The 17,008-nt window shown below is 45.6% G+C and overlaps 1 protein-coding gene across 2 annotated transcripts; it reads right to left on the reverse strand.

Annotated features, from left to right (window-relative positions):
- Positions 1-502: 502 nt before the first annotated feature.
- Positions 503-14,970, reverse strand: efna1a (ephrin-A1a). Of its 2 annotated transcripts, none has more exons than XM_030063054.1 (5): positions 14,628-14,970; positions 3,029-3,324; positions 2,457-2,522; positions 2,246-2,347; positions 503-2,067 (listed from the first exon to the last, which is right to left on the reverse strand). In XM_030063054.1, exons 1-5 carry the CDS (start codon positions 14,723-14,725, stop codon positions 1,943-1,945), a joined length of 687 nt encoding a protein of 228 aa, XP_029918914.1. In that variant the 5' UTR covers positions 14,726-14,970; the 3' UTR covers positions 503-1,942. The 2 variants fall into 2 exon arrangements, with proteins under 2 accessions (XP_029918914.1, XP_029918913.1); XM_030063053.1 differs by having other exon boundaries at positions 503-2,070.
- Positions 14,971-17,008: the final 2,038 nt, after the last annotated feature.

Genomic DNA, 17,008 nt, shown 5'->3' on the forward strand with positions numbered 1-17,008 from the left:
AAAGCACCGTAATACTACAGCAATGCATCCTGTAGTGAGGAAAAAAAAAAAAAAAAAAAAGATTCAGGCTGTTTATATTGGGTCAGTTTAACCAATACAGGGGCGAGATTCAACAAATCAGAGAAGTCCAGCCTCCCTTGTAGCTACACACAACATATCAGTGTTTGCTTTTGGCAGAATAACAATTTTTGTCTCTTCTTTTCCCACTCAGTCTCCCCCCTCGCATTCACTCTCTTACTCTCACCAAAACACACACATTTTCCCTTTCACACAAGTACTAGCTCTACTCAGAGAGAGAGAGGAAAAAAAAGCTCTCCCTGTTGCCAACAGTAAACATTTCATTTCTTGAACATGTGGTATATACAGTGAAACTTCTCAGCTGCAAATGTTATAAATTATCTTCACAGAATGTACACATAACACCTGTCAGCTCCATGTAGTCATGTCCCTGTGTGTCACCGCGGCTCCGTTCACACAGCAGCTGAAAGTGACCCGGCTGTGATTTTTTTTTTTTTTTTTTTTAAATCAAATCTCATCTTTTCTTGCCTGTTCACATTCATCTTTGCATGTGGCCCGTTCTCTGACATCAGTGTGGACAGATCGGGGCCATGACCCCACATTTACAACACACATGCTACTGAGCAACAAAAATAAAAATGTCATTACAGTTCGTCATCACAATTGATAAAATGGTGATGCAGGGATTCATTTCTTCAATTGTTTGCTGTGGTGGCAGCTGTTCAGGAAAAGAATGTCCTATAAATTTATTACATTTGTAACCTCCTGCCTTTGTCATTGTTGTTGCGATCCTCGTGTTTTGTTTTGTCCACCACTGATGAAAATGAACAAATAATGACCCTTTGACAGATGTGAGCGCGCTCAAGTGGGCAAAAAATCATGAATTCTGATCTGAGCTTTCACGCAGCCATCACACATGCATATCTGATTCAGGATTTTGGACGAAAGAGGCCCAAATCAGAATTGAAAATGTCAAGATTTTGTGTGTTTTTTGGCTGTTCGCATAACAAAAAACAAAAACAAAAAAAAACAAAAAACAAAAAAATCAGATCTAGGCCACTTTCTACTGGCTGTCTGAACGTAGCATGATGTCAGTGTGTGTGTGTCTGTATTTGTATGTACAGCTGTTATGTAGTGTATGTTTGTGTGTCTGCATTGTGCAGTATAGTGCTACAGTATATAAGCACATGGTCGAGTTTGCAAAGGAATGGTAGTCATGAGAACAGCCCCTGCGTTTGTCAATGCTACATTTAGAGAAAATAATCACTTGCGACATCAATGCCACTCAATACCATCACAATAACAATACAACAAACAGTACACAATACTCAAGGGTGGATTAGTGTACAAGTTGGAAAGATGACTGATCTTTGGCTCATTAGGTAAACAGTCCTCTTTTTTTCATTTCAACGTTGATTTATGTAACATGAATTTTTATCGACATCATCCAAATACATTTGTCGGTCCACGATGTCTTTTAGTCTTGATTGTTCCTCTGCCAGTTTACGTTCCTCCTCAGATTCTTCATATTTTCTTTGCAGATTTTTTTCCCCGTAGAGGCTCGTGTTTTTTTTTGTCTTTTTTTTTTTTTTTTTTGAAGAGAGCCCAACAATGCAAAAAATCAAAGAGAGCTTGATCATTCAAAGAAAAAAAAAATACTGTCATCTTTTTTTTTTTTTTTTTTTTTTTGAAAAATGAGATTAAATGCTTTCTCTCAAACGTTCAAACGTCGAGTTACACTCAGCACGCTTAGTGCTTATGTGAGTCCATCCGTACTTTACAAGCTTCAAAAGTCTCTTCCCTGTGGCCAGCACTGGGCATGGAAAATTGTCTTTTTTGAGTCAGTGGTTTCATCCCCACGGACTGTCTTCATTGTAGTCCCTGAAAAAAAAATGTCTGGGAATAGCAGTTCTCTCGTGTACTCTCAGTGTAACAACAGCAGTAATGAAAATGGGACCAGCAATGAGAGGATTGAAAGGGATGTTGCTGTCACCGCCGAGTTCGTCCGCACACTCTTCTGGACCTCTGGCACGATTACCACTGGGTCATCTGCTTGAAGATAGGAGATGAAGACGACACATTAGTGACGCAAACTTGCTCCCTCTAAGTCAATCCTGTTGTTCTTGACTGCTCTAAAATAACTAAAACCAAATCTCTGCAACCACCCCTGAATGTCCCTGGATTATTTTAGGGTCACGGACAATTAGAGCTAGGATGGTCAACATACCTGCAGGCAGCCTGTTGGAGGGGTTGTGAGCTCCACCACCGGCTCCAGCTGCAGCCCCACCTGCACCTCCTCCTCCTTTGGCCACTCTGGCCTCCTGAGAGCCTGAGAGAAAAGATAAAATGAAGATCAATTACCCATGCAATAGCCTAAAACAACCGTTATTAGCCGTCTGTGCTGTTCTTCTGGCAGCCGGCGGGTTGATAAGACTCACCGTCAGCAGCCACGACGTCCACCCTGAGCCTGAGGCACTCCTGTCCGTGGTGGTGCAAAGGTTTGGCTGCAGGAAAGAGGTAGGAAACAACACAGGCGTTAATTACAGACTAACTAATGCACTTACCCTCCTCTGGCCCCATAATCCACCTTCATGCATGCACGCACACACACACCCACACACTCACACTCACACTCACACACACTTGGAAGCAGACAGACACAGGACAAAGCCTTAGGAAGCCATCTGTGAACAGGCGGAGTGTGTCTTGTCCTGCCGTTTATCTAATTACAGCCGTGGTCAGGGTGACAGCATTGCCTGTTCTGATAGTTACACTCCACAAAGATGACTATGGCACAAAGCTGGCAGCCTGAGCCGACACCCAGTTAACGTCAATGGAAAGCTTCAAAGAGCCCCGTTAGTCTGAGGTGCTGCCGCACTCCAGCGGATCACGGTTAGCAGACAAACACGCCAAGTCCACAGATCTTAGCCCTTGCATCATTTCCCGACGCAGGTGCCGTGCTCCTTCAAAAGCCCCGGTGAAAGCTTTGTACTATCTGGCAAGTACTTACAGATATAATAGTAGCTTTCTCCTTGGCGAAACTCCTTGCCCAGAGTGAACGGAGTGAAACGCTGGAACTTCTCGGAGAACTTCTCGGGGGCGTGAGGAGCGAAGGGGTGGCCGCACTCCCAGCGCATCTGGTCGTACGACTGGGGCTTGCAGGAGTCGTAGTCCTCGCGCTCCACCATGTAGAGCACGTAGCGCTCGGCGTCCTGCGATGGGACCTCGCCCAGCGGGTAGTGGGGGCACACGATGTCCAAGTAGTCATTCAGCCTCACCTCCACGGCATAGTCGTCCCATAGAAACCTGCGGGGCGGAGGGGAGAGAAGGACGGTTAGCCAAGTGGCAGGAGATTAATAACCATGGTTATAGCATCAGAGCGGTAATAAATATAAGCCTCAAAATCTGTGATTATATATCGACCAGCCACACGTCAGCGTACAACAGGGAAATCAGAGGAAAGATGGAGAGGCCTGGGAGATGGAGAAAGAGTGTGAGTGTGTTTGTGCGAGTGTTTATGGGAGTGTTGGAGTGGAATGGAGGGAGAAAACACAATAAGGGGGCAGAGTGATCTGCGGAGAACATGCGCATAAATATGGATGAACGCGGGGCCGGTGCAGCGCTGTGCTGTGCTGCTGTGTTGAGAGTGAGCGCCGAGTGCACATTGATCCCGTTTCCCCCAGGAGCTGGATGATGTTTACAGAGAAACATTAGCAGTCAGTTAGCCCGCCAAGGGAGGAGATGAGTATCGACATCTGCAGGGCTACACACACATACACACACACACTCAATCACACAGATAGAGAGGCTGAATGCGCAAATGACAAACACACCTTAACAGAAGCAAAAACACACACACACCCACTCTCACTCACTCACAAACACCGAAGTTACTTGAAATAGGGGCAAGGACAAAAGTATAGATTGCGCATGTTTTTAACCCTTTCATTAGGGTCAGAGGGGGAAGAGACAGACAAGCATGTCGAGAGACACAGAACATGCGTCTAGCGACTTGCCTGTAACTGTCTCCCACCACACTCCCTCTCATTACAAATACACAGAGAGCGAGCGGAGACAGTCAGGCTGTCTGCCTCCCCTCCGTTCCTCCCTGCATCCCTGCCTTCACTCCTCCTCCTTCTCAACCTCTTCTCCACCCTCTTTACGATGGTCTTTAAGTAAAATGCACCGTATTTCTCTCCATCTGTGCCTCCTCAGATGTGGGTCAAACAGTGTTTGCACCAAATTCTTAGCATTTTAACCTGCTTACAGGGCCAGCTGGACGCGGCCTCCCTGCATACAACGTTTAATACGATGAGTGCCGCGTGACAGACAGTTTAGACTATTTAAATGTCAATTTGGTCTAATTAGAGGGAAAATAAATGTAACTCAATTGTCCTTGATACCTTTCCCCTGGGATTTTCTCTCACAGATATCAGCAGTTTATCTCCAGGGGATTATCAGTAAAGGTGGCTGTGTTTCAGTTTTCCCCCCTCCCCATGACTGAGTGATTGCTCCAGGGGCGGTTCACAGCTAATGCTCTCTTCACAGCCATAGCCATCTATCACCAGCCTAGAGCAGCAGCTAGCCACTAGCAACACACACACAGACACACACACTTTTCTGAGTAATTCCTATCTATCAACAACCTAGAGCAGTATCTACCTACTTTTTGCACTCACCAAAGACAGACAGACAGACACACACACACACACACCCCATCTCACCCAGTATTTAGTTTCCCGGGCAGCACCTATCCATTTACCATCTCCTGCCACTCTAGATCACCAGGGGTTCTCTGAGAATGGATGAAATTCATCGGACTTAAATGTTTTCACAACACACGACTAGAATGTGTGTCTAATATAGGGTTTTGTTGCTCTTGCAATGAATACATGTATGGCTCCTCGGTCTTTCAACAGGCCACAAAGAGCCAGGCAGTGTGTGTTATATTGACTGCCACTTACACACACATCTACAGATCTCAGCAAGCTGGCGTTCTCAGCAGCCTCCGGGGTGCTATTGACACATCAGCCAATAAAAACTCCACACTGGAGCTGCTTTTTTTTGTCCAGCGGAGGCCACGGTTAGATTTCTGTCGGAGGAATCTGGCGTTTCCTCATAAAAGCCTTAAATGTAACAAGTGACATTTGGGGAGTTTGTGTTTGTGTGACAAGGTCCATATGTGTGACTAACGATCAAAGTGCACAGGCAGAGCAGAGGCCCCCGCTGCTCGTTAGCTGCTGTTGTTGTTTGTTGCCAGGGGACCCCCTGGTAAAAAGATAGACGCTGTGGCTCCAAACTCTGGGCCCTGACTCCTGCTCCCTCCCCCGTCCCCCCATGATGCCCCCTCCTCCCTTTACCCTCTTTGCTTGACTGCATTCCCTCAATACTGATGACCAGATTAGCCAGCAACACCATTATAAGAGCAACACAGGCCTGTTAGAAAACAAGCACCTTTTTCCTCCACTGATGAAACTTCCATCTAACTCTGTTGATAATGGGGTGCACCAGTCAACTTAGGGGAAGGGGGGCATAATAATTATCATTTTTGCCATGGTCCAGACAGCTTACTGCTTATCTGCAGTTTGCCTGCCACGCTCTGTTTACCAGATTGGCGCTAAAGTGTTTTTTCCCCCTGCCACTTTCAATTCCAGTTGAATCGATAACACTATTGAACAAACACTGTTGTCTGCTTCTGCCTGACAGAGTTATCATCCTCCTGCAAACACTGAAAACACACACAAACAAACTCTACACCCATTCCCTCCCCCCCACCAACCAAGCCCTGATTACCAACTGGTTGTGGTATGGTCCCAATGTGTTCATCAAAAGAGGGGCAAAGGGGGGTGCAATTAAAACACAAAAAAGGGTATTAAAGTTACCCCGGAGGGGGGCAATTATGCCCCCCCTCCACCCACATCCCAGCCCCTTTAGGCAGAAAGTTCAGTGGAGACGAGGGGGGGTATGAATGGTGGTGGGAGGGGGGGTCAGAGGGCTTGAGCTGGGAATGGCTTTTGAAGTTTCTCTGTATAAGTGTTTCTATGAGAGTGCTACAGTTGCTTCATCAATGCCAGCGTTTCATACAGTGCCTCTATTCACTGTGTGCCCGCGCTGATGGAAAACCGCACTTAGCAGAGGGAGCAGTGGCTGAATACACACCCGGGAGGCTGCCTAGTCCCCTATTATTAATGGCAAATAGTTTTAATTATCCTGCTGCCTTTTGTTCCCCTCTAACGCCTAGGCATTGAAGCGATCCACATCATCAGCTTAATTAACTGATTGGAGTAATGCACTTCAAAGGGAGCTCCGGCTGCTCTGTGAAAAGGTTTAGCTGGCAAAGTCAAATCACGCCACCTTCACTTTGGCAGACGTAAACTTTTCTTTATTTCCCTCCTCACTATTTGTCCCAAGTTATTTCCTTCTTCCAGACTCTGTTGCTCTGTTGTTGCTCCTCGCTGTGTCACCGAGTTTGGCTGGTTTGATTTATCCCCATTGTTTTTCTAGGGATGCTCCGCTTTAATGACAGTGACGCTCGGAGGTTCAGCAGAAATAACAGCGGGGAGGAGCTCTTGCATTCTCTGCTTAGAGATGATTTGTGGAACTATGGCAGATATGCAGCTAGGATTTGGGAGCAAGTCTATGTGAGTGTCTGAGCCTGTGTGTGTTTGTGTATATCTATACATATATCTATATATCTATCTATATCTATATCTATATATCTATAGATATATGTGTGTGTGTGTGTGTGTGTGTGTGTGTGTGTGTTTTTCCATGTGCATGTGTGTATGTGTGTGTGTGTAACTTGCATCTGCTGAGCTGAGCTTTGAGGAATCTGGGTGTGTATTTCTGTCATGATAGCGGGGGAATAATGAATGCCGATAATGAGTGGTGATGATGGCAGACAGTCAGGGAATGTCAAGTGGTCAAGTGTGTGATGTGTGTGTGTGTGTGTGTGTGTGTGTGCATGCTTGAGTGTGCAGTCTGGTGAAAAGTAGACCACAAACTGCTCCAAGTCTCTCTTCCTCCTCTCCTCAGAAGGAATTCCTGATTTATTGGAGCCTCTTCAGGAGCAGGAGTCTAATCTCTCGTCTTTAATCTCTCTGGCTAGCATTTTGCTTTCTTCTCCACCTCTGCCCCCGCCTTTCATCCATCCATCACCCTCTCTCATCTCTGCACTCTATCGCCCTGTGGAATGCTGGACCTCTGAGGCGAGGAGGCCGCGCTGTGGATCAAAGGTCGGACAATCGCAGAGTCAGCACTGGAGATGTGCTGCACACGGAAACACACATACAGTCAGCAAGAAGTGCTCTTGTGCATTTAAAGCTCCATAGACTGATGACACGGAGAGACTCAGCCTCTTGAACGATCGATTCAGATCCACTTTAAGGCTCATGAAGGCCACCTGATGACAAACGAGTCATATCTCACCACTCTTGAAGCCCCACTTGTCTTAGAACACTATATCATATCTCTCACATCCCATACAATTACACCATCCACATCAACATGAGTTTTTCCACTGGGTTACAACAGCCCATTAATGTGACCTAAGAGGTGACTGGCCTACGTCATGGATGAGTGAACCGGAATGCTGGGGGCCACCTAATCGGCTGTCCGAGCCTGGATTATTGGTTGGAGCAGGGGCTGGGCTGGGCTGCATTCATCACCACTAGACCCTGCCTAATACAGGGCTTAGAGTCGACGTCGAGGCCCAGGGCAGGGGGACGAGGGCTGGGTACAGAGCGAGGGGTGAGATGGGTTGTGGGGGGCCTCTGGACCTATTGTTCTCACATACAGAAGGGGTATTACTCCCTTACCCTGGAGTTTAGGAGTTCAAAAAGAGCTACACTGTGTGTATGTGTGCCCCTGTGTGTGAGTGTGTGTGTGTGTGTATATGTGTCCCTGTGTGTGTGTATGTGTGTCCCTGTGTGTGTGTGTATGTGTGTGTGTGGGTCCCTGTGTGTCTTGTGTCCATGGTAGCAGAGCGGAAAGCGAGAGGTGTTAACAGAGTGATGAAAGACAGAGGACACAGGGGAGCAGTTTCTTTCAGGACTTATCAGAGACATGAAACGTGTTTAAGTGACTTTATGGGAAAGGCGGCACGTGAGAGAAACGAGAAGCCTTTCTCTAGATATCATGAGCTTTGTTTAACTACTGGCCAAACCCTACTGGTTTCATGTATGTATTTATCTATTCATACATCAGTGTCAGGCCTCCCCTCCCTCTCCCTGTCTGCCTTTCATCACTCAATAAAGACTACCAGATCCCCATCTCACCCTGCCCCTCCTCCACCCCCAGACTGGCTGAACCAATCACAACCTGTCCTGTTGGTATTCCAAATATGCAAGTTTCTGACCCACGGTTTGCAAAGGCTAGCAGAATGCAATGTGGGTATGCTGGGGTTGTCATAGAAACAAATATGGTGAAACTCTCTAGGCTCCTCCCTCCTGACATAATATTCCAGCCATCATTCTTCACGTCGAGTGACTTTTGTCATCCATCTCCCTCCGCTGTCTCCTGTCATTCAGCCTTTGTTTGTCGGGATCGTTGGTCATTCCCACGGCGTTCTTGGCCAAACAAGCTGAACCGCTCTGCCACCCAGCAGAGCAACAAAGCGAAAGTCCAGCAGGAAAAAAAAAAAAAAAAAAAAAGAAAAAAAAGAAATTGGCTGGTTCCAATGAACTAAGGAGACTTAGATGAATACGTATGCTCTTTCCAACTGTCTCACACTGTCCCCGGAGCCATTTGTATCTTACAAGGACCCGAACAAAAAGGTCACCGCTGACATCACATTTCTCAGGAGGCAAATATCCGTACAAGAAAATCGATTTTGCTGGATTGATTTCCACGGGATAAACTTTCATTCTTACTGTTGCTGCCTCCAAACACAGCTGGGGCTTGTAGCTTAATGAATTCCTTGGGGAATGTACAATCTATGAGTGTATGGGCCACTATTATTAAATGGACTTTAAGTGTATTAACAGCTCTTTTGGAGATATGCAATTGTGATAATGGTCATAACAAAACTGACCTCTAGGGGGTAGCAGCAAGAGGAGTAGCAGCATATGCCTTTGCTTTTGGGACAAGTTTACAAACTAAATCCAGTGATTTACTAAACAGGACAGAATAAACAAGAAAAAAAACAAAAATCACACAATGACCCTTATTTACACAACAAAACAAACACAATACTGACAATATTTGCCCCTTGCAGGCTCATTCTTCCTCTCTCAAACATACACACACTCAGTTGGACGCATTAGACAATGTCACAAAGCCTCCACAAACACACAAAGAGGGAGCGAGAGAAAGTGCGGGGCTGCGTTTATCATAATCGGACATCTATTTACTAAAAAGGAGCCTTTCATCCTCAATGCTTTTTTTGTCTGAGATCGAACAGCGGTGAAACATTTGCAGACAACCGCGGGGCAGTGTGAGAGAGCAGGAGGGTGGAGGAAGAGGCAGGGGAAGTCTGTTGCGCAGATAAGGAAGAGGCACAAGGATGGACAAGGGTACAGAAACACCCACGGGGTTGACTGGGGCGACACTGATCAGAGGAGAATCTCTAATGCACACACACAGAGAGAGAGAGAGAGAGAGAGGGAGACAGAGATTTCAGAGCAGGGCAGAGAGGCCGGCGGTTTCTTAATCATCCTAAAGACACTTAGCAAAACACTTCACAACTTTTAATCAATTGTTAATCTATTAATTCTCACCAGGCGGAGTTTAAATTTGTTAATTTCGCTTTATGGCCCTGGGAAATCCAATCAGCCCCTAAGTGCAAGGCAAGTTCAAACTTTATGGCTCGCGTGTGTGAGTGTGTGAGAACTGCATTGTTTATTGTGTAGACAGGATACGCAGTTTTCCCGGGAAAAGACGTAGCCAGGAAGTTCACACACACACACACAGACACAGACAGCATGCAGACTTTGGTAACACCGGCTGCCTGCCTGTGCAGGAGAAAACCTTTGGCCTGCTTCACTGTCTAGCCTAATAAAACACGCAGCTCTGCCTCGGACACAACGTCAACACAGCAAGTAAGATTATTCCACACGAAGAAAATCAGCTTTTTGAAAAACCCCCAGAGGACTTGTCAATATAGCAGATGAGGTAAAGTCTTCTTACAGACGATTAGTCTGTAAATATAGGAAACGTCCACACTCTTTGATGATCACTGAGTCTATAAGAGCCGATTACCATCCCCTCTACACTATCTCGCAGTGTATTTTCCCCCAGATTGAATTCACCAGACAGATTATGAGGCCAGATTAAGTGGTCAAAGGGAGAGGGACAGACGATGAGGGAGAAAAGAAAGACAGAGATACAGACTCAGGAAATTACTGGAGAGAATGCTGATCCAGAGGGAGAGAGGAGAAGGCTGGATTAGGGAGAGAAGTGGGAAAACTGGATGTTTTTCGTGGAAAGTGGCCCCAGTTCAGATTACTTGAACAATGCAGAAATCTCTTATCTATTGCCTCCACCTAATCACACCTAATCACAGCCCAGTCTTATCTCTATCATCGCTCAAACACACGTATGCACGCAGGCAAACACACACAGAGGCCACAAACTCAACACACACACACACGCCTTTGTTTTACTCTGTTTTAATTCCCGTCCTTTCATGGCTCGAGTTCTCAGACTGGCTCTACCACTTCCACTGCCGCAACAAGAAACTCAAGAGGGGAGAAGCACACACGGACAGGCAAGTGAAAAGAACAGGAACAAGAATAAAACGAGGCTGCTGCATGACTAGAGTGGCTTTGGAACGAGGTGGAGGAGGGAAGCGTTAAGGGAGAGGCAAACGCAGGAAGAAAAAAAAAAAAAGAAAGAGAAAGTAGGAGCACGAAGTGGAGGGCAAAATGCCCGGTGACGAATCGCCACGGGTGCCAAGAACGATAAAAAAAATTCCACACCCCTTTAGCATGCTTCCCTCCTTCCCCCATTCTCAGAGAGCCAGAGTTGGAGGTGAGGAAATAATAGACTGAAAAGGGGCAGCTTGTAAAGTTGAGATAAAAGCTGGTGAAGGAGTGAAGGGGACCCAGAGACGGGGCGAAGAATGAAAGTTTCCCAGAGGCACAGGCACAGCCATGTGAAGAGGGGCCGGCCTGAGTGGCAGCCAGTATTCAGGGACCACCGGCGTGACAGAATGACTGACAGATTGATAGAGGCCGTGCCACTTCATCACTAAGTGAACTCTGACCCCCAATCAGTCACACCAGTTACCATTCTCTTTCTGTGGCACACCGTGAAGAGCATTCTCCAATTTGTATGGGAAGCATCACAAAAAACACCCAAATTGACTGGATAAACACTCTGAGAATCCCTCGTGTGGGTGAAACACCTTCAGAAAAGCCATTCATTAGAGCCAGCACAGCACAAAGATATTCACTTAAATGAATTTAACCACTGTGCTAGCCATGCAGGGGGGGGAAAAATATGTTATGAATAACTTATTATGCGGCTTCACCCAAAAAGGCAGCGCAGCAAAAAGGAATATTACAACAAAGACATCCGATTCAGAGCGAGGAGGGGGGGAGAAAGTGATTAACTGGAAAAATGTGAGACAGTGATGATGAGTAAACAGGGGGAATCAAACAGATGTGAGCGAGGGAGCCATGAAACGGTTAACAGATTCACAGAACTCGAAGACCGCAGAACCAACTTGAAAAGGGAACCTGGCCAAGACGAGACGAAGGGAGAGGAGGGAGGGAGGCGCTGGAGTGAGGGAGAGACAGGTACAAAGTGGAGGAGGAGGAGGAGGGAGGGGGAGGAAGGGGTGCTCATGCTCTGTCAGCAGGGAAAAAAGGGAGAAAGGGGGCAGAAGGAGAACCAGCAGTGAATGAGTAGATTATTGCTTCACATTGGGGTTGGAGAGTCCAGAGGGCTCTGGGGACGATGTTAACATCAATCACAGCTGTGTGGCGCACGTGTGTGGGTGTGGGTGTGCATCTATGTGTGTGTTTGTAAGTGTGGACGGCTGGGTTAATGTGTATGAGTCACTCAGTGATGTGGATTGGGTGCTGCTCTACACGCATGTACACACATAGAGGCTTGCACACACACACACACACACACACACAGGTTCTGCCTCCTGCATGGACACTCCCTTCACAAAGACACGTACACACACAGGCATGCTGAGACACAAGCTGACTGGGCATACTGGTAGTGAGGCACCTTCCCGGAAACAAACCAGCTCTGGTGATTAAGCTGTTGCTAATCAGACACGGGGCTGCACTCTTCTTGACACAAACAACATTGAGAAAGCACGCGGAGAAAACGAAAACACACACACACACACATGCAGTTGAGAATATGTCTCACTTCACGCTGAAACGCAGCATTAGATTATACACAGGGAGCTGTGACCTTGGGAGTCAGCGAACCCTATGGCACACAGATGCACAAATGAGTAGTAGTAGTAAGCAGTACAACTGTGTGTGTGTGTGTGTGTGTGTGTGTGTGTGTCACTAAATCCCTGTGCAAACACAGCCAGTGCAGGGAAATCAGGCTAAACCACATGGACTGAAATGATCAATCTGAGATCAATCAGCTTAACAGGATCTTAGAAATCAATGCCATTGATTGGTGGAAGAGCCGAGCGCGGGCTGCAAAACATAAACTGCACAAAACCCAGAGACTGGTGTCAAAACAGTATCAAGAAACGGGTCAAAAGGGAAAGCAGATTGCTAGAAATGATGAAAGCACAAGACCGAATGAACAGCATCTCGGTCTCCGCAGCCCACTGTTGCAAATGCAGGATTAAGTGTAGCCAAAGGGAGAGATTTAGCACAGTTATCCAGAGAAAATACAACTGCAAGGGACGGATTACCAGTATATTCACAGAAATGCTCATTGTTGTGCGCGTTTGACGCAACGCAGACACCTCTACATCTTGGAACTGAAAAACTTCATTCTGATTTTCTGCGAGATAATCACAGCATAGGCCGGTGATTATGGCATGTGCGTTTCTGGGAACAATGAGCGCTGTAGTTTCACCGCAAGAAAAGGGGAGGCTGGAACGGGACACAGTAGCAGGGATCTCGTCGACACTGGAGAAAGAGGAATTTTTGGAAGAGTCGGGTGCCTGCAACCAAGACAGGACATGTGTTTGCACAGCAGCAGGAGTGTGCGCCTAACAGTGATTGATTCAGATAGCGTCAGCTGCTGTGATTGAGTGCGTTGGGTTGTGATGGAGTGACTGTCTGCCAAGAGTCTATGTTTGTGCTTGCCCGCCCGTGTGTGTGTACGTGGGTGTGTTTTCCCCCCGTGTTTGTGTGTTTATGTGTGCGTGCATGTACATGTGTCTTTGCGGAGTGTAAACCTAACCCTCCTCCCACGTACCCTAGCCGCTTCACCCTTGCCGTCATCAACCATAACTCTAATTGACCCCCACTTATTTTGAATGGCCCCTAACCCCAACAATTTGAGCTCCAATTTCTCCTCCCTGAGCAATCCATCTCTCTCCCACAGCGTGACCTACTGGGCAGGCTTCAAGTTACCTCCTCTGTCTCTGTCACACACCATTATTACTCGTCTTACCACCTGAAATATGAACACACCTATGTCTCCCTGACAGCCACGTAAACCCCATGTGATATCTCTTGATGTAGGAGATGCAGTCAATTCCAACTCCACACAAAGGTGAGGACACCCTGTCAGGTCTGGAGGATATTGGAAAGCATATTTCAACACTTCTGCTGTGACTCAAACTCATAAAATCAACACCAGACCAGGATATTAACCCCCCCAACACACACACACACCACACACCACACCCCACCCCAACAGGATTTCATCATGTTATTAAAACAGTAAAGAAAACACAACACAGTAGGTGACAACACATGTGACTTTTTTTTTTTTTTTTTTTTTTTTTTGCTGTGCAGTCACATGCTATTTCAGTGCTCCAGAGTATCCAGTTCTGCAGTTTTTGTAGCAAATGCTCTTACAAACAAATCTACTTAGGAAACTGGAAAGGGCACCCAGAGAATCCCAGCATTTTCTTTTTTCCCCCCACAGATCATTCCTCTGACTTTCTTACTCTAGCTCCTAGGCTGAAAGAAGAAAAAAAAAAAAAACTGAAAGGCTTATCACATTATGAGCTCTCTGCCCTCCAAAGCAGAACGAACCGGCTCTTTAACTAGCTGACTATCAGTTCAATCACATAAATGTAGATGACATCACCAGATGTAATTAATCCCGAGGCACAGGTACACACAGATTGCAAAACGGATTAAATGTGACCAGGTTAGGCACAGAATTACAGGTAAACAGCACAAAACCAGAAAGTTGGGAGCCAGGAGGAAGAGGAGAAGGAGAAGGAGGAGGGGGGGAAGAGACTCCTAAGTGCTCTGCATTATCATGACAACAGCAGCTAGCGGCTTCCATTGCAGATTTTAACAAACTAATTGAACATGCATGACTATCAACCTTTCAAATGCAACTGAATACGGGCCAAGTGAGAGGAACTGAATTTGCAATGAGAAATGCGAGACTATCTATCTGGCTGCAGTTTAATTTGGGTTAGTGTGTGGCTTAGCGGTGCATCAGGATTGGGAAAAGGCTCCCCATACAAGATGATAATGTCATAACAAAATATTTACTTTGGGTTGGTGCTATTCCAGTAGACGCTGTGCCGCTCCGTTGATGCAACCCAGGCGCAGACGCTCACAACGAAGCCCACAATCCAAACCAAATCCATTGTGGAGAGGAGTGGAGGCGTGCAGAAAAGAAAACAAACAAAAAAAAACAACTCAGGTAGGTTGCGCAACAAAACAAAACAAAACAAAAAAAAACAAAACAAACTTTACCAAAAAACGAAAACGTCCGCGCACTGTGAGGCTACACGGACCAAAAGCCCTGTCGGTGCATGGAGCGCCTCTGAGAAAAGAAAGCAAACAGACTGGCGGAGAAACACAGACTGTGGAGGGTTCAAGGCAACTCGGGAAATCCGTAGTGAATGAAACGCTCAACTGCGTGGAGGCTGGTTTTGTGAAACGCCCACAGTCGCCCGCAACGCCCCCCGTCCCGCTGCGAGCCAATAAAAACACTGTCCGAGAGACGCTTTTTGCAAAATGAGCACGCCCTGATCTCTGCTTGTGCTTAGCCTACCTGTTACAGATACACAACATTTTATTAAAACAATAGATGATAACAGCCCCGGTTCAAAAAGGCTTAGTGATTAACTGTAGGCTTAAAATTAACTTAATCTCCTGTGAAGAATCATCACAATATTGATAAGATGTGTGAGTTTATTCTGACCTTATCATACTTACGAGTATTTATTTATATTTTATCTCATGTTGAATAACTAGGGTATTTTGCAGATGATACATAGGCTATGCTATCCTTCTAAGATTACAACAGGATTACAATAACTTTTTATCAAGGGAAGCATATCATGCTTTTTGACTGTAACTATTGTTGCTTCCCCTTGATTATCTAACTGTGTTTCCAGTTGAAATGTATTTCAGGTGACAAGCTCGGAAATAAAATTTGAACAGAGGGAATTGCTCATTATTCTTATCGCCTGTAATGTTTCTTGTTTGCATGTAAAGTAGGAGTTTTTCAGTTTACTTGCAAACACATATACATTCATTCTGCTGCCGAGGCTACATTAGTATTGGACCCCCATGGTGAAAATGTAATGTTTTTTTCTTATCTGGCAGTGCAGTGCACCTCCCCCCTGTTGAATAATTGTTGCCCATATTCTTGTGTTTGCAGAGTTATTTCTCCGATTGAAGTTTGTTTTTTCAACTTTATAATTATTCTACCACCTTTGTATGAGGACAGAGAATAACTTTGCATCTATTTTGAGGCAAGAAAATGTTTACATTTGTGATGCTTGCAAACACAACTTCATTTTGACGATGACGGGCCACACAAAAAAGCCAAAATGTAGGCGGTTAAATAAATTGTTGATTTTATGTTTGAATAGTCTGAAAACACATAATGTTCATGTAGTGACATTGCAAATCCTGATTCTCATTTTCTGTTTCACTGACATGGATAATAAGACCGCAGGCCTCTTGTGCAGTCTACTGAGCCATATTACCACAAGGGGTTTTCAGGCCTGGTTCTGCTTGACATGACACTTTATTTGCTATGCCTGCTCAGCGGCGTAGCTGCTTCCAAAGGTGTCACACCAAACAACAACGATGAAAGGTAAACAAAAAGAAGGGCAGACAATCCGGATAATGAAGCTAAGCACTTAGGCTCATACAGTTAGGAGGATTGGCTTTATTTTAGGACATGGACAGGATTTAATGGATGTGACTAGATAGTAAACACAGAGGGGATTTTGGTCCAAGAAGAAAAGAAGTGAGAAGGGGAGGAATACTGAGAGTATAGGATAAGCCCCTGATGAAACCAGAATGCAATATGTTATCATTATCATCATATTTTTTAATGCGGAAGAGGTGCTACCACATTGTCAAATGCATCATAATGTGGACCAGGCTCTACACACTCCTGAAACATTGTGTTTATGATTTATTTTTGCTTACATGTCATCTGGATCGCTGCTGTACAAGAGACAACACAGTGGGTTTTGGAAAGTTTACACAATCGGTGGAAAGTGTTTGAAAGTCACCTCATGACACTTAATTTTCTGAGTTTACATGACACTAACTGAGCGGTTCCAGTGCAGCAGAAAATCCCACTCAACTGGTGCTCCAAGCAGGTTGAGGATTATTTGCATGTATACTGTTTGACCCAGGTCTAATTCTATTCGAGCTGCTCGTATCTTGGAATAATCACCTCTAAAAGACTCCCACACACACATTTTGTTGAGGAGTTTACATAAAGCCTTTATTGCCATATACATTGCAAAGTAAAAGACCCCAGACACGACAACTGAGAAGAGCAGCCCTATATAAACGCTGTGAGAAAAACATTCTGTGTTTAATGGCCCCCAATTTTCACCGTTTATGAAATCTGCATTTAATATTTCTCCAAATAGCCCAAACTGTTGCAGGTGTAACAC

This window comes from Myripristis murdjan, chromosome 11 (genome assembly GCF_902150065.1).
Source record: "Myripristis murdjan chromosome 11, fMyrMur1.1, whole genome shotgun sequence".
Classification (NCBI taxonomy): Eukaryota; Metazoa; Chordata; class Actinopteri; order Holocentriformes; family Holocentridae; genus Myripristis; species Myripristis murdjan.